We start from the raw sequence: 22,341 nt of genomic DNA, 5'->3' as shown, positions 1-22,341 counted from the left end.
ATTTAAGGAATTCGATGTATTTAAATATATTTTTGTTGTTTAATTATAATGAAGTAAGTCATTAATTCAAACTTATCATATAGTATTTTATGGTAATTAGGATGAATTATACGTTTACTTAATAATTGTGTAATTTGAAACAATAAAATTATAATTGATTAAAAAAAATAAAATTTCAATCATAATCCTTCTATCCAAATGTAAAAAATAACCATTTTTTTTAAAAAATAAAGTCGAACCTAATTTTCCAATCAAACCAATATGATAGGTTATTTCGTTTTAATAGAAGGATTATGATTGAAATTTTATTTATTTTTTAATCAATATAATCTGTGTGAAAATCCAGGATGGTCAAATTCAAAAATTGCAATAAAGTCAACAAAATTAATTAAAAAAGATTAAATATACAATCTTACAATACATGTGTCGAGGTACTAATTGGTTATTATTAAGTTTATTAATTAGTATCCTTATTTTTTATATTATGAACAATAAATAAATAATTTTATTTTAAATTATTTATTGACTATTGTTATTCATGATATCAAATATCAATATCAGTTTTCTTAGTTAATTCATTATTGTAATCGTAGATTAATTGATTTATGCTTTATATAATATAATTTAAGAATTTAAGAAAAACAAAAAAAATAAAAAATAAAAGGATTTACATCGTTGTCTGACTTCTGAGACCCTCAAGGCCCAAGGGGCCCATTTAGTATAAATGTTTTTATTTTTTATTTTATATTTTGCCAAAAGCGGTATTAATCCGGAGGAGAGGAGCCGTCGGGGTGTTGGGAGAATCGGAGGAAAACTAATGGCGAATCCCCAATTCTCGTTCACGCAAGACCGTTCTGGGCAAGTAAGTTTTTCGTATTCTTGTGCATATGAACCCAACTGCAATATAAGGGATCATTCAGATTACACGAAATCGCAATTTTGTTTGTTCGTGTTTCCAATATTGCTGTGCGTCAGTGTGGATGAATTTAAATTTTTTTTTTGTTGCACCTGTAGGAAGTGGTGCAGGAGACAACAGGGCTCTCTGATGGCGGCATTCATAGTACATGGGTGCGATTAGGGAGCAAAAGGTCTTTGGCAGAGTCTTTTGGGACCAATACCGATGATTCATGTTATTATAACAACGAAAGGTCAGTGCATGCCATCTTTTATAAGCGGGATGAACTTTAAAATACTGGCATATGGTATGGTAGGTTTTCTACTAGGATCAAGTGTCAGAAGTTTTGAAGTTGAAGCGACAACTGTTTTGAATTTTTTCCGAATGATATCTTTACAGGACTAGAGGTGACATGAGTGGAAGGAGTGATATATGCAACGTTAATCTTGATGGTAGTGCTTAAATGGAAACGTTCTCTTGTTATTATATGGGTATACAACATGCTTCTGTTTGTTGACTTGCTCGCTAATTTTGGAATTCAACTTGATGGCTGCAGATTCTATGTTAGACCCAAAGGACCTTAGATTGAAATTGACATGCAAGAGAATTTCTAGGCGTATGGAACTTGAAATTGAGAAGAGGAAAATGGCAGGGCGTCGTGAGAAGGTGCCCAGAGCTGTTCGGGCTCTGGAATCACCCGAGAGGAGCCTCTTGACAAAAATTCCATCATCAAGTGGAGCTGCCGAACCGCCTGCGATGGATTCAATAAGCAGTTCTTATACTTCTCGGGCAACAAATGGAGCTAGATCCAACTCCCCTGAAAGATTTGCAAAATATTCTGGTGGGTTTCCAATTCCTAGGTATGCAGTTGATCAGCTTCCTTATGTGTCATCAAATAGGCATATGGATGCCTCAAGAACTGCTCAGTTCTCGATTGGGGATCCCTTGGAATGTTCAGCCGAAGGGAGCTTCTTGACAAATATTCCATTATCAAGGGGAGCTGCTGAACCACCTCAGATGGATCCAGTCGGCAGTTATACTTCTCGGGCTACAAGTGGAGAGAGACCCCAATCCTCTGATAGAGTGGCCACATATTTGAACATGTTTTCCACTCCAAGAACTGCAGTTGATCAGCTTCCACATGTGCCATATGCCTCAAGAACTGCTCAGTTCTTGATTAGAGATTCACTGGAATGTTCAGCCGAAGGGAGCTTCTTGACAAATAGTCCATTATCAAGGGGAGCTGCTGAACCACCTCAGATGGATCCAGTCAGCGGTTATACTTCTTGGGCTACAAGTGGTGAGAGACCCCAATCCTCTGATAGAGTGGCAACATATTATAATGGGGTTTCCACTCCAAGAACTGCAGCTGATCAGCTTCCACATGTGCCGTATGCCTCAAGAACTGCTCAGTTCTTGATTAGAGATCCACTGGAATGTTCAGCCGAAAGGAGCTTTTTGACAAATAGTCCATTATCAAGGGGAGCTGCTGAACCACCTCTGATGGATCCAGTCAGCATTCATACTTCTTGGGCTACAAATGGAGAGGGACCCCAATCCTCCAGCAGAGTGGCAAAATATTTTAATGGGTTTCCCACTCCAAGGACTGCAGTTGATCAGCTTTCACGTGTGCCATCGATCAGGCATATGGAGGCCTCGAGAACTGGTCAGTTCTTGATTAGCGAACCATTGGAATCGCCCAAGTTTCCATCACCTACAATGTCAGTGGCCCACGCGGATTTTGGCAAGCTGGTTATGGAACTTCCTCCAGTAACGGGTGGCATGTTCGAGGCTCCCCCTTTCACGGTATGCATTGAACTTCTGTTACAAAGCCACTTTTTTCCTTGAGGAGATTTCATGTGACAAGATAGGCGATACCTCAATGTAGAACAGTAATGCTGCTGTTGTTTCAATATTCTTGATGTTATAATGAATTTCAAATGCACATGGCATGCTTTCTGTCAACACTAGTTCCTTCGGTTTCGCTCTTTATATAAAGGTCCTTTGTCCACACTTGTCGGAAGATGTTTGAGCACGGTAGTTTATTGGAAAATTGATGGCATGACACTATGTTGTCTTGTTAAATGTGTCAACAATATTTGAATTTTGTACAAGTCAGAATTTCATCATAAATAAACTTGAAGCGGTGGCCTTTTTTCAGTTCACAAAATGATTTTCCAGTATGATGGTAAAACAGTTGCTTAGTTCCTACAAATGATGCTATTCATGTTTATGAATGCTCTGGTTGTAGGATGCTTTTCTTTGAAAACTTATATATGCCTCTCTGATGTTGTCTAGGACATTCTACCTCCCACCGTGAGTTGCTTTTTGCATTCACTTGGTTTGGGAAAATATGCTATCAATTTTCAAGCCGAAGAGGTATGCACAATCCTTTGCGACTTTTTTGGAGATTTTCTCTAATCTCCATCATTTCTTCATTTTTCCAGTGTGGTAGATTTTGAGAGATCTTAAATCAGCCCAAGCATTGATTTATGCTTCTTCCAAGTCATTTTGTCTTGATGATTGTTGGATGCGACTTTTCATGCAGCTGCTTTAACAGAAGCGTAGATGCTGTATTCATTATTAAGCAAAGCTTCAGACAATAAAAACCAAGTTTCAACGAGTAAATCAAGAGACTTACAGTTCTTTAAATGTGGAAGTTTGGTGTTTTATTGCAGATTGACATGGTTGCACTGAAGCAAATGGGAGAACTAGACCTGAGGGAATTGGGGATACCAATGGTATAATTAATGCTCATTGACAGTATATTATCTATTTGGTTCTCATGATCTGAACTCTTTTGTTTCCCTGACCATGCAAAATTTTCATCGTTTTTTCTTCAATTTACTTGATTGCGTGGCTTAAAAATTTCCATTGTAGTTTGACTGAAAACAATTCCTTACAGCTCCCAGTCAGTGCTGATTTATCTGTACCAAAATGAAAAGTGGTGGCACTTTAGTGCATTTTTTATTTTTATTTTTAATTTGCAGGGACCAAGAAAGAAGATACTGTCTGCTTTGCATTCCCGAACAATGCCCCCTCTGAATCAAACTTTTCCTTCCCATGATCGTCCAATGATGTAAGCATAGTGTCACCCACTGTTTGTTCGCTACTTATGAAACCATATTTTGGATGACACTGTAAAAAATATCACGAACTCCTTTTTATTAGTCATATGGAAATCATGGAGTTGTAAATCAAGACTTGTGTTGGAGGAGCGAAAGTAGCTATGCTTTTTTTGTGCAGTCTTTGGACTATACAAACATACATTTTGAAGAAACGTGTGTTGGTTCTTGTTTGTTCGTCATTTGGCCGAGGTGTTTATTGTGGGGGAAGAAAGACACATAAGAGTGTAATTGGATGGGAGCAAGGATTTTAAGTCAAAAGATTTCAAATCCTAGAGTTAAATCGATCTTACTTGTCTGGACACCTTTTTTTTTTTTTTTAAAGATGAAAGAAATTCATTAAACTGAGTCCAACAAGATTACATCAGAAATAAAAAGAAGTTATTTAGAGTTAAATCGATCTCACTTATCTGATTTGGGCCTAACTGGCTCTCTCTTTCTCAAATGGTCTGGTCCAAAAAACTAGTGATATGGGCCTGCCCCCTTGAATCCACATACGTCTCTTAAAACCTTTAAATTTCAACTCGATCATAAGGTAGTAATTTGGGCCTAGCTGGCTCTCTATCGCTTAAATGGGCTGCTCCAAAACTCCATTGATTTGGGCCTTCCCCCTTGGATCCACATACGCTCATTAAGACCTTAAATTTTGCCGATGATTTAGATATCATGAAATTATTTAGGCAGATGGCGTATGCATGAGATGATATATGATTCATAATGTAAAGATAATAAATTAATATATTTGAATAAGATAATGATACATGATATTAATATTTTGTATAAACTCAACTAAATTTTCGACGAAATAAGGATGAATAATCAATCAAAGTTTAATTGTACGTACCAGACGCATCTTAAAATATGATTTTACTCTTATGATATCCACCATCATCAAAGCATATAATACGCATAGGTGACACCAAATGATTGAGTCACAATCATATTGATGAACCGAAAACAAAAAGGTACGCGCCAAATTGTAAAGAGGATTACATTATAAACACCCTCTTCTTTTGTAAAAGCATTAAAGCATTATTATTATTATTATTATTATTATTATTATTATTATTATTATTATTATTATGTGCTTGCTTTGTTGTCAAGCCCCCCACCTATCTCAACCACTCCAATCGTCAAATCCTTATTTTGTGCATCAATCGTTTGCCAAATAAGTTTCATTCATCTGCATGTACTCATTTATGATGAAATTTTACATGGAAGGAAAAACATGCATGATGAAATGGAAAGTAAAGTTTATAGGGTTTTATTTTTTAGGGCTAAATAGATAGGGAGATTCTCGATGAGTTAATTATTTCAAGTAATGTCGACGATGATTTTTAGGGACTAAATTAGCACACTAGAATAGTCAAGTTTGCAACGAAGACGATTTCGAGCTAGTTCTAAAAAACTTTAGTAACTAAATCAGCACACACGAATAAATCAAGTGAATGAAAGCTACAAGAATATCCCATCTTAAAGCGTTGTGAAATTGAGAGGTTAAAAGTATTTCAAGCAAAAATTCCCATGAAATCGAATAGAAGAAACTTAATTCAATGCTCACCTCCTAATTTTGTAGTAGGTTTTAAAAGACAAAAAAAAAAAGGTAAAGGTGAGAGATCTTTCTTTGGAGATGCTATCTTTCCACAGAACAGGATTGGTGTCCAATGTGAAGAGAGAGTATCAAGAAAAGGTGCTCAATTGGCTCCTTCTTGGAGGCCACACTAATGATTTTTTTGTATAGAAATGCCCAAAAATATAGCACCCCTTTAGGCTTAGTGGTAGCCAGTAATAAATATATTTTGCTCAAGATTCTAATTTGGTAGACATGATAATAAATAAAGAATAGAAAAAATAGGAATCCAGGCAGGCTAGAAACAACATTAGTACACAGTGAAGTGTGGGGCAGGGGCAGCTAAGAAGCTTAGCAATTAAGTTGAAATGTAATAAATAACACGAGACATGCACGAGTGGCACCCTTTTCCATAATTTCATGCATGCAAGGGTCTCCTCCTATCTTTTTCTTTTTTCCCAATTTACCTTTTGGCAAGTCTCACCATCATTTTTCTTCTTCATTTTATTTGTTAGAATATAATTAATCATTTGGATTGACGTGCGATTTTAGTGAAAGTCATTCAAATTCTTTGTATATATTTTTTGTAAAAGATTGAGCCATCATCATTCCTTGGATGGACTTTTGTGCCAAAGTTTGATTTCTCTACATGCAATAAGTCAAATTCAATAAAATCAACACCTAATGCCACTTTTATTCCATGGTTAAGTTGAGGTGATTTAGTTTATTCGAAACACTAAACAAAAAACATTTTTCTCGCTAATATTATTATAAAGTGGTGATATTTCCATGGGTTAAACAGAGAGAAAGAGAACCTCTCCCTAATTCAATAATACATTGCAAGTTAATATAAAGTCTTTGAAGAATAAGTATTTAACTATTTATATAGATTTTTTTGTGCAGATAGAAATTAGAAATTGTAAGCAAAGATTCATCATTGGTCAAACGAATAGTTATGCTTTTACTCCCCACCTTTTCTGCTTTCGTCTTTAAAATAAATTTGCATGGCACTATTTATACATCTTACACAATGCTCAAGAGAATGATTTTGGACATGTATAAAGAAAGTTTAAACTTTAATGTGAAACGTTTTCGAGGATCTATATCTGTTAAATACATTGATTTTTTTCATATTTACAATGAAAAATAATATTTTTGATATATAAAATAAAAAAAATTTATGTTATCGGATCAAATAAGATATCTTTTTCATTTCAATGGAATTTTTAGGGAAAATTGATAAATTAGTCCTATAAGTTTACCATGTTTGGATTTTGGTCCAATATCTTTGTCATTTTTTATTTAAGACCATTATCTTTAACTTATTTAGGAATTTGATCCTTTTTCTACCAATTTGCTGAAGTGGAATGTTTTTCCGATTACAATGAAAATTTGAATTGTTGTTTTGGCCACATCACATATACATGTGAATTTAAATATACACCTCATATTAATTATTACAGGAAAAAACAAAACACTTTCTCCTCTCTCATACCGTCATAAACATCCACCTCTGTAGCAAATCCTCTTTCTTTCTTTCTTTTTTTTTTTTTTAAAAAGACAAATCATCTTTCTTTCTCTCTCGACAAATCTCTAATTTTCTTTGACCAATTTTGTGCCTACTTTTCAAGATAATGGTTTCTCATGAAGCGTGACTCTTTTGTATATATTTTCACGAGTGCCCAGGAATCCTCCCTCGAAAATCCATATGAATTCGTCAAAAATCGATAGGCATTGCTCGGATGTCAAAGAAATGCCCGGCAAGTTGGTTGTTGATCGCATATTTGTTCATTTTGAATGCGATTCATTCGATCCTTCGTCTGTTGCTTTCTTTACTATCACAAAGTTTTGTGGCACAACAAGAAGCTGCCCTTTGTTTAATCCTCATCAAACACCTATTTCCCATTGTTTCCAACCACTCGAATCCTCGCGCTTCCTCTGGTAAGTGGGCTTTCATGAGTGTGGGGTCATTATAGCGTTCTGCCAATTTTTGAAAAAACAAAAAAATCACATCGGCCCTGGAAGGATGATCTCTGCCACTTGGTTTATTTCGTTTTATTTCTGCTGTTGGAAGAGCTCAGGTTGTTGCAATGATATCAAGTTGTGTTGAGTTATTAGATTGATTTGTATTGGTGTTTTGTTGAATATATGAGAATTATGTATTAGCTCTTACCTATCACAAAAATACTAGGAGCTGGGAGCAAAAATACCAAGAGATGCACTTCTTGTTGGACCTCCTGGAACTGGAAAGACGCTTCTTGCCAAAGAAACAACAATTCCAAGTTTTTCTTTTGTATTGGTGCATGAATGTCAAAGAATTTGATTTGCAAATGGTCCATGAGAATTTGATATTGGAAGCAGTCTAAGAATTTGGATTTCATGATGTTGTCATTTGTAGAGGGGAAGGAAGATGCATGTCAAATTCAACTCCAAGTTGATGGAGCTCACTCTGAATATTCCATGAGAATGGTAAAGAACTCAGTTCAAGTACTTTCCAGAGTCGAAGAACTGAGCTTTTATCTAAGGCTCAAGAAATATTACAAATTTTTTAGCATTGTATTGGTCAAAAACTCGATGTCAAAGTAGTGAATCAAATGATGTATAAACTTGTTTATCATTATATCAATTATTGGTGGTGGTGAATCAAATGAGAATGAGTATTGATATTTATTGTTTCATTTTATATCTCATTTACATTACAATTCTACTTTTAAAGAAGATCAAATTCTTAGTCATAAAGTCGATCAAACAAACAAATAAAATAAATAATCTAAAGCACAATAGCTAACTGTATGTATATTAAACTAAAACCAAATAAATGATGCAAAATGGCAACCCAAACCTGAGACCAAATAACAAATCTAGTTCAAAACTGATATCAAATCTTGATGCAAAACTGAGCAAGTAGATGGACACGCCTAAATAGCAAGCTTTGGCAGAACAGCTGAAAGAAATTATGACAGCTCAAACTAAAACTGAGACCATGTTCCTAAAACCTCTAAATAATACATAAGAAGATCGGGAACCTATTAATAACTGAAACTTTCAAAAAAGTAGCTGGCAGGCATTAGAGCTTTTATGCCAATGTAGATGGATCATGAGCTGAAAAAACTAAATAATGAAACAATTAGTTGTTAAGCTGATTCAATCAACTAAGTGCTCTGAGTTAACATCACTACATATGAAGGTTGAAGAATCAATTACGATCTTCAGGATACAGAGCATGAGTGCAATACCTAGTCATTTGACTAAAACTTAATAAATCTTCAGTATTGCACTTCTCAACTCTTTTTTTGTGCTAAACATCATCCCAAGTTCAAAAGTAGGATCATATGGAGCCAGCTGGTTGAAGACTGGAAATCTCTGTGCATCTGTTTCACTATCTGAATCATTGTTACTTTTCAAATCATCCTCACTGATATTCAGATTCTTATCACCAGACTCATCAATCATGGAATCGTCTAACATCTCTATGCTTAATTGCTAATCTCCAATCGACTCTACTCCAATATTAACATTCGTATCGAATAATGTATCATCATCTTCGTCATCAAAAAAACTCTCAATAAATTCATCACTAACATCTTCTCCAGCATTTTCATCTTCAACCTCTGTCCAATCACTTTTATTTGTGTTTTCTTTCTCACTCATACTGTGAACAATATAAATTTGATTCAAATTCATATTATGCTCCCCCTCCACAATGTATATGTCCACTTCTCTTGAAGTTTCCAATATTTTTTCACATATTCTCTTCAAATGCTTGTCATTTTCGATCAATATAAAACCAAAATCAGTAATTGCGTAACATCTCATAGGATGCTTTACACCCCCCGTTCAGCAACTATTTTAAAGTACTGCAACATTAGCATGTTGAATTCATAATAATCGAACTTATGTATATGACCACCTACATAGGCATGAAGATCTTCAACATTGAACTTGCCTCCATAGTGAATACCCACGGTCAGTAACATTTTTATAGGATCTGCATTTGCATAACAAATGAATTACATGAAAATAATGAACAAAACATAACCAACACAGAACATACAAGAATATTGTAGATGAATGTCACGATGAAATTCAGAATACATTCCGATGCATATGGGAGGAAATAAAAACAAAAACGTTAGAAACCCTTAAAGATAAATTCCATACCATATTTAGGTGGTGGTAGATGAAGATCAGATACAGCTCGAATACGCATTTTTCGTAAAATATCGTTTCTTATCCTACAAAATTTAGAGAAGATTTTTGAGAAAGAGATGGATTTGTTTGATTGTTTCTCCCTCAAACCGGCGTGATGCTTTTGGGATGAAGGGTTCAAGTTTTCCCTCCAATAAACAGTGTTGATGTGTAAATTAAAATCTACATATGCATCTAACGTGTAAAAAAAATAATTTAAAGCCTTTTTTTAACTAAGAAAATGCCACTTCAGCAGCTAATTTTGAAATTGATACAAAAAGAACCAAATACCTAAATAATTTAAAGATAATGGATGTAAATAAAAAATGGCAAAGATATAGGATGAAAATCCAAAAATAATAAACTTATAAGACTAATTTATCAATTTTTTCCAAATTTTTTATGTTATAACCAATAATAAATACTTTCGATTAAAAAAAGAAACCCACAGTCAACATCCAAGAATTCCGTAATGAAATCACTCGCCCTCACAAACATAAAGAGAGCAAAAAAAGTAATCAAACAATAATTCAAACTCCCTTTATAATACTTTCTCCAATCTCCACCCATCATTCATCAATGGCTTCCTGCTTACACTCTGTTTCCACACCTGTTTTTTAGTGCTTCATCTATCTTCCACCCACCGATGATATTATAAGCATCTGCGATTCAATCCGAAACAGAAATGGGAAGTGGGAAGCAAAGATGGAAGATTTCGTTTTACAAGTCACCATCAACCTTACATCTTCAGAAAAAGCTGGCTGAAGCTCAAATTCAACCACCCTTTTCAGTTCCTGTAGAATTTTTGTGCCCCATCTCAAACTCGTTAATGGCGGACCCTGTAATAGTGTCATCCGGCCACACTTTCGAGCGCAACTGCGTACACGCCTGCGTTTCCCTTTCTTTCGCCCCCACTCTCGCCGGCGCGGCCGACTTCTCCATAATCATTCCCAACCTCGCTCTCAAATCCGCCATTCTTAGTTGGTGCCACCTCCACCGCATCGACCCGCCGAAACCCATCGACTTTTATTCAGCTCAGAAGCTCCTACGCACGTTGATGAACTCAGAGTATGGTGGAAATGGAAACCAGAGCATTCGGTCGATTCGCGTGGCGGATGAGTTGAGCCGGACCCCGAGCGTGGTGTCGGCGGCGAGTTCCGACGGGAGGCCGAGCACTCCTCTTCCTTTTGCCACCCGTCCCTCTTGTTATTCCTCGTCTTCTTCGTGCGAGAATGAAATCTTGACGAATCCCAGTTTCTTGGAAGAGGAGGAACTCATGCTGAAGCTGAAAAGCTCTCGACTTTCCGATCTAGAAGAGGGTTTAGCTTCCCTCCGGAAACTGACTCGGACGCGGGAAGATACCCGCCTCCATCTCTGCACTCCGAGATTGCTGTCTGCCATAAAATCATTAATCCCCTCGAAACACGTAGCTCTGCAAGTGAACGCTGTCGCGGCGCTGGTGAACCTGTCGTTGGAGAAACGAAACAAATTAAAGATCGTACGTTCGGGAATCGTCCCGCCATTGATCGACGTTCTGCGAGGCGGAATTTCTGAATCGCAAGAGCATGCAGCTGGTGCGCTCTTTAGTTTATCCCTCGATGATCAGAACAAGACCGCCATTGGAGTCTTGGGAGCTCTGCCTCCGCTGCTCCACGCCCTTCGTTCTGCCTCGGAGCGGACTCGGCATGACTCGGCCTTGGCTCTGTATCACCTTTCTTTGGTACAAAGCAATCGGGTCAAAATGATCAAACTCGGGTCGGTTCAGATACTGTTAGGGATGGTGCAATCGGGTCATATGACGGGTCGGGTCATGTTGGTTTTATGTAACTTAGCTGCCAGCGTGGAAGGGAGGGCTTCAATGCTGGATGGGGGTGCAGTGGATTGCTTGGTTAGTCTGCTGAGTCGTGATGAATTTGACTCGGTGGCGACTCGGGATAGCTGTTTGGCTGTGTTTTATGGGCTGAGTAACGGTGGATTGAGGTTCAAGGGGTTAGCAAAGGAGGCTGGGGCGGAGAAGGTGCTAGAGAAGTTGGACGGAAGGGGTAGCGATTGGGCTAACGGTAAAGTGAGGAGGATATTGGAGACGATGAGGAAGAGAGAGGAGGAGGACGAGGAGATCGACTGGGAAGAGTTGCTTAACTCGGAGGAGGATGCGAGTCGGACACGGAGTCAAATCAAGGACTCGAATTAAATGTTATAAGATTTTTTGTGCAAACTAATTTGGACTACTTTTATGTCGTTTTTGGGTTAAAGAGTGCATGTATATTTCACTTGGCTGATGCAGTGTTCCTGAAGATTGGTGTAGTTATGAGGAGGATTTTTGATGAGTGTGAATTTATTATAATGTTAATTTAAACACCATGTTGCCTTAGTAAATAACATGATCAGAATATTTAATAAGAAAAAAAATGGGAGTAACCATTGATTTCGAAGGAACAAATTTTAGTTTTTAACTTTAACTCGGTTTGGTTGTTATCTACTAATGTATTTATGTCCCCTATTGGAAAATATTTGGTACATCCTGGGTTAACTTTTCATACCTTTGGCGGGGTTTCTTTCAAAGATTTGATACCCATTTTCAGGTGGCATTCCGTGTCATAGTAAAATACTAAAGTTAAAAAACAAAACATTAGTCATGTATATTTCATAATTTACAACAATCAAGTAATACTATAATCAAACATCAAAATCTCACCCAATATCGAAGGGTTACTAAAGGAGATGAAACAAAATCTTGCTATTAAAAAAAGTTTCGGATAGTACAGATCAGTCAGCCGTAAAAACGTGTAACTCAACCTGCAAGATTCGGTCAGCATTGTCCCCAACAGAAAAATGGGGCAAGGCAAGGCAAGGCCAAGCCAGGCCTTTTGATAAAATAATGATGAGTTTGCAACAAAGCAAATTACATCTCTTTCCGAGAAAGCTGCATAGATGATGCCGGTTGGATGTCTTTGGTGTATATACTCGTTAGAGCGAAAAGCAACAAAACAAAAACAACTTGGGCACTCACGATGCCAAAATGGCTAATGCTGTTGCCTATTTCCATCCAGCTTCCAGTGTTTTGGACCTGAGAACGTCAGTTGAAACTTTGTAAATACTTCTGACGAAACAACTGATATAGGAGGCAAAGTCAGAGAGAAAGCATCGATACCAGGAAGAAGAAGTGAATTGTCATGACATCTGAGCAGATTATGACAAGAAAATAGCATCCCAACAATGGAACTCTTATCAGTTTGGTAATTGCAGTGAACGTGCATCTGCAATCGATTTGAAACACGCCAAGAGTTGTTCAGGTTCAAAATAAAGGCAAGTTAGTTATGTAATTTGCCTTCATTACTTACGATCCATGTATAGACAAGTGACGATAAAGAAAGCCCCAAAAATTGTGCGGATATCATTATAATGTTATAAGTAATGGTTTCAGGGCTGACTGACAATCCCAAAGTTGGTGACAGTGTGAAGAATAAAGCAACTTAAAGGAAAAGAACTTCAAAAAAGACACTTTCTAAATGAAGCAATGAATTAAAGAAGCAAATATACTTACATGACAAGCACAAACGGTATCAATAACTTGAAAATAAGAAGTGCTGCCATAAGAAAGGGCTATACCAAAGATAAACAATGTGAGGTTGTTACTTGAGACAAAACTGTCATACACTGAAGGTTTTTGTTATTACTTACGCTGAAGATTGTGATGAATCGGTAAACAGATGATATTTCAAAACTCGCAATGCTTGCAAAGTTGCCAGTTCCAAAGAATGCAATATTGAAAAAGACCATCTGTAAACAGAACAAATACTCGAGCATTGAATACAGTTAACAAGATAAAAATAGTTTAAAGTTTTCTCAGGATTCTCAATCGATCCAAATAATCTACTGAATAAATTCTTCAAATTTGGTAAACTTGCTGCAATTCAGCAATCAAGGTTTTACAGTTGCAATATGACAAAAGGACTCTGTAAAGTTTCTCACAAATCTCCATCAAAAAGAGATCGCTATTTAGGTGGAAATTTTGATTAATAAGCCTTTCATCAGACAATCGTGTACACATCCACAGACAAGACAATTTAACCGTGCAAAGTTAAGCAGAAATCGGTTTTTGAAAGCATTTGGAAAAATTCTGAAGTCAAACAAATTACAATGACTTGTGATTCAAGAAATGAGGACAAGCTTGAAAAAGTAATTCCATTTGATCGCATAAAGATAATCACCACTCTATCCTGTGTTCCTTTCTTTACCAGAATGGAAGTATGCATGCAACATTGCAAACAACACAAATTGGAAGTTAAGAGGGGCTAATGAAATTTCATTTTCAGCTAAAGCAATATCATGAGACCGGTTATCTCTTACAAATGCCAATGAAATTCTCATATCAGACAACTGCAAGGATCTATCATCAGATGTCAAAACCATGTTATCTTCCATGCCCTTGAAAGAAGCTGAAGATTTATTGATCTTGCTTAAATGTAAATAAGCATTTTCAAAAAGCAACCATGCCATAAGGGCAAGAGCAAGAGCACCATAGAATACGGCTTCATATCTGCACAAGTTTCACAGTAAAGCAAGATCATGAACTCCATTACAGGACCCCAAAAGAAAAAATAAAACTCTCATATCTCAAATTGATTAAGTATGAGAAATACCCTATAGACAGGAGGAGGAATGCAGGGGCAAAACCGATAAATATGGAAGAAAGCCTAGACAAGATACCAGAGCCAGAAAAAAGTGGAAGAACCATCGATACACCTATGGAAGAGTGAATAAATTAACATATGTGAATTCAAATTGAAGCTGTAAGTTAGACAATGAATAAGAAAGCAACTTCAATCCAAATGTCTTCAGATTTTCCATATTATTATGGGGTTAGAATAAAATCATAATGTATCCTATGAACGATAGGACTGCTTTATTGTGAACTAAAGATACATTTATAAGGCCAGATAAGACAAAAGAGCACAAACAAACTAAATATGGGTAATGGATACAAGATAGACAGGGTTAGGTGGTGTAGGCATCAAATAAATAGTATTTATCATTTGGAGAAGCACTTGAACATGCAAATTTTACTTGAAAGTATCTGATTTAGGACTGAATCTGAGTACGACTGCTTGGCGTAGCTTTTATCCGCATGCAATATATTAAATAATCATTGGTGCATGAGCACAAAAGAAAGTAATCACGTGATCAAATCTCAGTATGTATCGAGGCCTTTCAAATTGAATATGTACCAATGACCAAGTAACACAGAGATAGAGAATTTTAAGTGGAAATTCAGAATCAGATAAAGAGAAAAATGATACCAGCAATGGACCAATTTATCAATTGGTGCAGTGCAAGCAGTTCCTGTTTTTCTGTTCTACGAGAAGTTGACAAATGCACCATAATTGATGAAAAGACAACCAGAACAGTCTGTTCCATTGAAGCAAAAAAGAGTCAATTAGATATTCCCGTGGATGCATTTACAGGATACTAACTTAAGGGAAGTAACATATCAATACCTGTAAGAGGAAAAGCAAAGGGATTTTGGATTTCTTCATGCCATGAGTTAGACTAAGCCAATATTTACTATCTCCAGCATACCTATGCAGATATCTTGCGACTCCACCGATTATTACGATCATTAACCCACTTAAAACACTTCAAAAGACATGTAGAAAACACAGAGTCAGTTTCTGAGTAATTCTATGCTATTCTTACTGCATACAAAGGGATCGAGTAAGTAAGTTCCCAAAATAACAAATAGCTTAACTTAATAAGACATTTTTTGATAGGTAAAAACACATTATGGCAATTAGATTTCAAGGAAAAGAAGATTAAGGGAAAGAGACATGGTCATAAATAAGGATTAAAAAACAAAACAATCCATTAAGAGAATTTCCTCACTGTATTCACGACCAAGAAAGCTATGCAGTTGAGTTTGAATTATAGTCGTGGTATAATCCATACAGACTCTTGAGCATAATATAATTTGCTTCTCTTAGGCAGCTCAACGAGCTTGTAACAATATTATTCCTACTGAGACCAGAGAGATTTTAAAAGATTAAATAAATGCATCCCTGATAAAGATTTTACAGTCACACTGATCAAATCAGAAATTCACAATATACGAAGAACAAGTGAAGAGTTGTGCATGAAAAGAAGAAACTTACACTAGTTTAGTATTATCTGGAATTTCAGCAGGCATCAAAGTAAATATGGACAAAAACCAACAAGAAAGCCAGACAAAAATGGGTATTCCAGATTTCCACGGTATTGAGTAAAGAAGATAAACAGAAGCAATAACCCCAACAAGCACGAAAATCCAAGTATAGAGCTGCCTGTTCGTGAAGCTTTTCACCTGTATAAAGAATTAGATGAAGTATCTCAACTGAGATTCAGAATACAATCATCTTGAACTACTACCACAGAATAATATAATGTACCAGGATTTCAAGGACGGACACCGACACGATAAAAGCAGCCATAAGTTTTACAAGGTGACCAATTTCCTTTTGATGCACGTATCTCCATAGTGCTTTTATAAACTGATATTCGCAGCTGATTTGGATCCATAAAAATATTGTCATTGCAAAATATGCATGATAGAGAGGAGGAGAATGCTCCATAAAAAGTAGAATACACACTGATCCCATCAGCAAACATCCAGAGAAATAAACCTGTCATGGGAAAAGAAAGTAACTTATGGTACAGAACAGAGGTAAGGTTGCTACTAGCTCAGCGTGTTTACTACCTTCCAGGTGTTCTTCCTAAGGTAAACTGATTGTTCCTGTCCAAAATAACTTTCGGGTAATGCAGTGTAAGATTTCAACACATGGAGAATCAGATAGATCATCCATCCAATATAGCCAAGTGAAATTACTGCCATCAGCATCAACCAGTCATAAGTTTGAAAATAATGAAGCCCTTCCATTGCTAAGCTTCGAAGATTTTCAGAATGCTTCTTTGCGGACGTGTAGTCGCTGGTAGATATTAGATGCTCGATTTGATTCAGTACCAAAATATAATTGGCCAAGGGTTTAAAAGGCTTGAAGAGTAGTGAGTTTGCCTGCTTTAATTCTTATTGAAAAAGTCAAGGAAATTGTTCATAAAAAACCAATCCATACCCAGGCCTCCTCCACAACTATATTATATGTAAAAGCAATAAAAGATTGAACTCTAAAAGTGAGTTAATTAGCACCAAGGTCATTGACCTCGACTCTTCCAGGCAGTTGGGGATGGAGAGTGGGGTTGGTGTGTGTGTGTTGGAGGGGGGGGGGGGGGGGGGGGGGTTGGTTTGTAGGTTGTTGGCTAATAATTTTGGCCTCAGTATATTGAACAAGAAACTTCTTATAATTATGAGCAGATTTTTTTGCAAGGAACGGTCATAGGCTGTGCACTGCCACACAAAGATTCATGATTGCAGTTGGAAGAAGTAAACATGTATGAAAACACTAAACCTAAAAGATTCAAAATATGCTTCTTCACAACTAAATGCTTTAAAAACGGACTTCAAGAAACAGAAGTTTAAAAATAACCACATTTCACAGTTTAAAATGGTGCTTCACATATGGATACGTGATTTCCGCAAAAACTGATGGATAATCTGCTTTGTGTTAGCCAGCACAGCCTCAACTTCTTCAACCTAGCACACGTCATTTTACCCATTCACTCCACTCAGGAAAAAAAGTTAAAAAGATGAAGAGTTATAAACAGGAAATAAAAAACACAGTTTCATGAGTTGAAATCTGATTGACAAAGCCAAATCACATGGCCCAGGCATTAATTCAATCCACAGAGAAACTTTCTCCTTCAAAGCTTACCTCACTTAAATTAGTGTATCCAAGAGGCAAATTTCCTACTGAGTTTACAGGGCATGGCAAACCTAGAAGGGTTGACTGTCAAAATTCACAGATAAATTATAAGCATATGGGGTTAGGGAAGAAAACTGAAAAAAGCATCAGTTGGTAAATAGACAACCATCAATGGTGCGATGTCAGCTTGATTCACATCCAGTCTCTCAAGGCCACCAAGACCCCACTCAGGTGGTGTAGGCATATCATGCACATGCTCATCAACAAAGCGAGCAGCGTCATTAGGATGATGTTCTTCAGAAATCGGTACAGGTTGTCCAACGCCAGCTCCCCATACAACAAGAGGAGTATCAGTGTTTGAGGGATGCCCATCACCATGGCTTCCTATCATGAAATGGCAACTAGTCAGCGTGTTAGTGCGGTCAGTATGCATACAATTTCCAACTGTCAACTGTCAAAACATGGGGAATTCAGGCATATAAACCTTTGTCACTCATTCCATGGTCAGCGGTAAAAACATATGATGTCAGATTGTCTTTGAAGTAATTCTGAACAAGATTATAAACTCTTTCAGCAATATGGTCAACAACCTTAACATTATTGAGATAGGTCGATGAATAGGGCCGATGAGCATGACCATTTGAATCACAACCAAGTAAGTGCAGGAATATAACAAGATTATCTTGTTGAAGAAGATGATTCAAATGTGCATCTTGATTAGACCTATTTAAAAGGTTCTGGAATTGATCAAAAGACCACTCATCCAAAAACGATGCATCTGCATAAACACAAAAAAGATTTTCAGTTCTAATCTGTTAACCTCCACAAAATCAACAAATTTCACCCGACGCAAAATAGTAGCTTCTAAGGAATTGAGCTAATAGCCTAATATGAATGGCGACAAACCAGTGGCGAAATCTTCATACTCATGTGGGTATGATTTCCAAGTGCTATGCTTCAATGCACCACAAAATATGGGAACAATATCTGGGCTGCCAAATGCAAACGTATGCCTGCTCCTATTAAACACTGAATCAAACTCAACTGGATTCGCTTTCCACCCTGTTACAAATACACCAAAAAACAAAGTCAGTCAGTCAATATACAAAGAAGAAAATATCCACAAACAACAAAACAAAGTTCCAGGACTTAAATGCTTACTATTTAACAACCTTTAGTAACCGCACTAGGATCTTCATAAAAGCCAGCAATAATAGCAACATGTCCAGGCCTAGATTCCGTGGGAGGACGCGCGTGAGACACTCCCCAACGACCACGCCCAGTAATCACGCTCCTCAAAAACGGCGCCCTGTAATTCCCGTCCGAGTCGGGCTCAAAAAACTTGTCTGCCCTTAAACCATCCGCTGGAATCAGCACAAAACAACTTCTCGAGTCATTTAACCAAATGGGTAGTGTACAATTCATTCGAAAATGAATAAAAATTAGTAATTTACCAATGAGGAGTACAAGTCGTTTGGCGGGGGCAGAGAACCGGGGTTTGACGGGTTCCATGCCGTGGACAATTGGAGTTTTGAAGTAGATATCGAAAATGCTGAGCATGTAAACTGCGTGGAGTATCACTCCCAGAATCACAAGCCATTTTTCTCGCCTTTTCAAGAACTGGGTTCGAGTTCTAACTATCCGTGCTTCTGATGATCCGGTGTTGAGCCCCCTCACACCTAGGATACCTTCGCCTCCTCTCATTTCTTTCCAAGATTGGATTTTTAGGTGAAAGCAACCCTAAATGACTTCTGGATCTCGATCATCAATTCCTATGAGCGCTTGAACGGAGGCAAATCTTTGGGTCAGGAAACGAATTTTGCTCTGAAGTGGGAAAAAGCGTTGGGCTACAAACGGAAGCAATGCTATTTGTTTTAAAATTTGTGTTAGGAAAATAATTAAAATTGTTAATAAAACTATTAAACTATTTTACAAATGCTTAAGTAATAAAATATCATGTGTTTTCTTTTGGGGATAAATTTCGGAAAACTAATGCTAACAAATATAACGTTTTACACTGGATCACACATGGCAACAGATTGAAATATAGTATGTAAATCCAACGAGTATTGTGAAGCTTAAGTAAACTTTTAATGGTTAATAATGACATGGCTGCAGCAACAAATCCAAGAAACACTGCTTGAAATGAAGCAGTCCTAACAGTTGCGCCACCAGTAGGGATGTCGACCGGAACAGGGCTCCGTATTGGAGCCCATGTGTCGGCGCTGACTGTCGTACATATCAAGGCCACGCAATTTCCGGCCATAATGGCAATTCTTCCGGCAATCATTTTTTTTCTCTGATCAAAGTAGGGAAATGAATGTGATACTCTTTGCAGTTTTGCTTGTTCTCTTGGCAGTAAGCAGATGCAGTACTTGGTGGTTATTGCATATTTTCCAGTGTTCATAATTAAGCTATATGTACATGTGGTTCTTGATACTGCTTGATTAATTCTATGTTAATTTTCTTTGTTCTTTCGATAAATTCCTTCAATTAATTGATGAATACAGTTGATAAAAAGGATGGATTGGTGTAATATAGGAAGTATGCAGTCTCCACCAATGTAATAAGCTGGATTGATGGTGATATAGATTACAATAGTGCATGTTTTTTGTTTCTTACTGTTGTACATCAAGTTCCATTGGCTGGTTCTTACAATTTAATATACACAAAAACTCTTCGCTAAGTTAATTTTACGACATGAATCTATTATTTGATCCGACCCATAAAAAATATTAGTTTTTTTTGCTAAAAACATTACTTTCTATTCCGTATATTTAGATTTGTACTACCGTTTCGAAAATATAGACCTGCCCTTTGATTTATGGATTAATATTGATTAATCAATTATATGAGACAGCTAGAATCTCATCTGCAACTTTTGCCTGTGAAATTTTTTATTTTGTTCTACTCTGTTGTCTTGTTGATTATTTTGTGATAGGATTGGACAAAGTTCAAGAATCAAGATCTGCATTCCGACAAAATTTAATAATTTATTTAGAATTGATTTTCCCGAAACAACTAATTAATACAAAACGAAATTGGATTTTATCCTATGTTTTACTTCAGGGACACTTGAGTTTTCCGCCACGGGTAGTCATGTCTGTGTAACATTTGCCACATTTTTCTTTGTTGCCATATTGTCCCGGAGGAACACATTTGCATCTGTTGCAGCATGTCAAGCAAGTTCTCATGCATATGTTCTTCCGAGAATGATTCTTGCACCTCACCATGCATTGTGGAATGCATTCTGCACACAGATAAGTTTTTCGCGGGTTTAGTCGAATTAAATGACAATAATAGGAGTTAGAACTCAAAAGTTGAATCTTTATCGAAGATGGTAAGAAATTACCTAATATGGTTCTTGGTGGTTTAACAGGAGCAGGAGCTGGTGCCATGGCCGGTGGAGTTGGTGGCACACTGACCACCGAAGGAGGAGGAGGGGCCGTCAGTGATGGAGGAGGAGGTGGACATATAGGTGGTGGTGGTGAGGCCTTATCAACTGGACTCAGTACCGGGGCATGGGCGCCGCTCTGAATACCAATATAAGTAACAAATTTGAGCCCACTGTTTGGAAAACGATTTGTGTTCTAGCCTGGCTGAGCTCAGTGCTAGAGATACACTTGGGATAAGAATTACTAATGATTCAATTACGATGCAAATGAGTAGTGGCAGCAACTACTTGTTATGAGTAAAAAATGAACAATGACGTAGTCTCAGTATTACCTCAATAAGAAGATCCTCTTCCCATTCTGATGATACCTGCAAAACAAAAGGATACTTAGAGAATATCATATTCATGTTGAGGAAAGAAAATGCAACAATCGACATCCTATGTTTATCCACACACACACACAGAGCATACAGTTGTGCTGATTAGAAGGAAACATGTCAGCACAAGCAGCACAACTTTTGAAGCCATTTCCTCAGCGATAGTTCGAAAGCTAAGAAATATCAATGGTGAGCTACTACTAGTTGAATTGTCAAGAGTAGAACCTCTGGTATTTATAGAATAGGTAAACCAGCTCCAGGACCAAGGAGACATTGTTATTGGATTCTCTGCTGAATCTTGGTCACTGTTCTTGCCACATGCAACGAGCCCTGTGTATGTCAGTTTATAATATCTGGCTTTCTAGCTTTTGACTAGTTTTCAGGCTTTACTTAGAGTAAATTCTCACCAATTTGGGGATAGAAACCAGAGTGTAGAGTTTATCTACTTGTCCATGATCCAAAGCTTATTAGTCTCACAAGTTAAGCTTGAAGTTCGACAGGTTTAGAAATATATACAATGACATTTTCTGCTCTTCTTAGTTACTGAGGTGTTTTCTGGCTTCTTAGTGATTGAGGTGGTCCAAAAAATACTTTGTCAAGGGCCATGGATGGGGTAACTAGGATTCAGATTCCATAGAGATTAATTGGCGCCAATATGTAGCAGTATAGTTTTCTGACATAAAATACTAAGATTGCTGAGATATATATTCAATCCTTAAAAACTCAGTCCATGTGACATCACATGTCAATGACACAAGTCAAAGAAATAGCTTGCTGTAAGATTCATCTGGTCAGTCATATTTTAAAGACTATCATCAGTATAGCACATGAGGTGGTGTTTCTTGGCAACTCCAAATTCAAGGTGATATTCCACTGTAGCAAAGCTAAAGCTAGGATCCAATATTTTGTCCTTTATCATGAAATTACAATTAACAATCGACTTTTAATTTACTGCTGGTAAAAGATAATCAATTGTTGTCCACTGAAGTCATGTATGAAAGT

At 36.9% G+C, this 22,341-nt stretch overlaps 4 protein-coding genes across 5 annotated transcripts; 2 read left to right on the top strand and 2 right to left on the bottom strand.

Annotated features, from left to right (window-relative positions):
• The first annotated feature begins 769 nt into the window (after positions 1-769).
• LOC140865465 (uncharacterized) lies at positions 770-4,175 on the top strand. Of its 2 annotated transcripts, XM_073270118.1 has the most exons (7): positions 776-862; positions 1,015-1,148; positions 1,295-1,347; positions 1,452-2,701; positions 3,194-3,274; positions 3,574-3,636; positions 3,886-4,175. In XM_073270118.1, exons 1-7 carry the CDS (start codon positions 818-820, stop codon positions 3,976-3,978), a joined length of 1,719 nt encoding a protein of 572 aa, XP_073126219.1. In that variant the 5' UTR covers positions 776-817; the 3' UTR covers positions 3,979-4,175. The 2 variants fall into 2 exon arrangements, with proteins under 2 accessions (XP_073126220.1, XP_073126219.1); XM_073270119.1 differs by lacking the exon at positions 1,295-1,347 and having other exon boundaries at positions 770-862.
• A 5,995-nt stretch (positions 4,176-10,170) lies between these two features.
• Positions 10,171-12,149, top strand: LOC140860082 (U-box domain-containing protein 40). Its single transcript, XM_073262847.1, has one exon. The coding sequence runs from the start codon at positions 10,464-10,466 to the stop codon at positions 11,967-11,969; it is 1,506 nt and encodes a 501-aa protein (XP_073118948.1). The 5' UTR covers positions 10,171-10,463; the 3' UTR covers positions 11,970-12,149.
• A 271-nt stretch (positions 12,150-12,420) lies between these two features.
• Positions 12,421-19,443, bottom strand: LOC140860081 (uncharacterized). The gene is made up of 18 exons (XM_073262846.1): positions 19,023-19,443; positions 18,741-18,932; positions 18,475-18,630; positions 18,053-18,346; positions 17,735-17,952; positions 17,578-17,652; positions 17,333-17,399; positions 16,509-16,834; positions 16,201-16,434; positions 15,928-16,115; positions 15,277-15,415; positions 15,079-15,187; positions 14,422-14,524; positions 14,129-14,318; positions 13,460-13,558; positions 13,323-13,381; positions 12,930-13,035; positions 12,421-12,845 (listed from the first exon to the last, which is right to left on the bottom strand). The coding sequence occupies exons 1-18, from the start codon at positions 19,270-19,272 to the stop codon at positions 12,681-12,683; spliced, it is 2,970 nt and encodes a 989-aa protein (XP_073118947.1). The 5' UTR covers positions 19,273-19,443; the 3' UTR covers positions 12,421-12,680.
• Positions 19,444-20,585: 1,142 nt separating this feature from the next.
• LOC140860734 (uncharacterized) lies at positions 20,586-21,613 on the bottom strand. Its single transcript, XM_073263741.1, has 4 exons — positions 21,434-21,613; positions 21,295-21,330; positions 20,921-21,101; positions 20,586-20,818 (listed from the first exon to the last, which is right to left on the bottom strand). The coding sequence occupies exons 1-4, from the start codon at positions 21,611-21,613 to the stop codon at positions 20,634-20,636; spliced, it is 582 nt and encodes a 193-aa protein (XP_073119842.1). The 3' UTR covers positions 20,586-20,633.
• Between the last annotated feature and the right edge of the window lie 728 nt (positions 21,614-22,341).

The sequence above is a fragment of the Henckelia pumila genome, chromosome 4, assembly GCF_033568475.1.
Source record: "Henckelia pumila isolate YLH828 chromosome 4, ASM3356847v2, whole genome shotgun sequence".
In the NCBI taxonomy this organism is placed as follows: Eukaryota; Viridiplantae; Streptophyta; class Magnoliopsida; order Lamiales; family Gesneriaceae; genus Henckelia; species Henckelia pumila.
The sequence above is the reverse complement of the archived record's forward strand: the minus strand, read 5'-3'. Positions and strand labels throughout refer to the sequence as shown.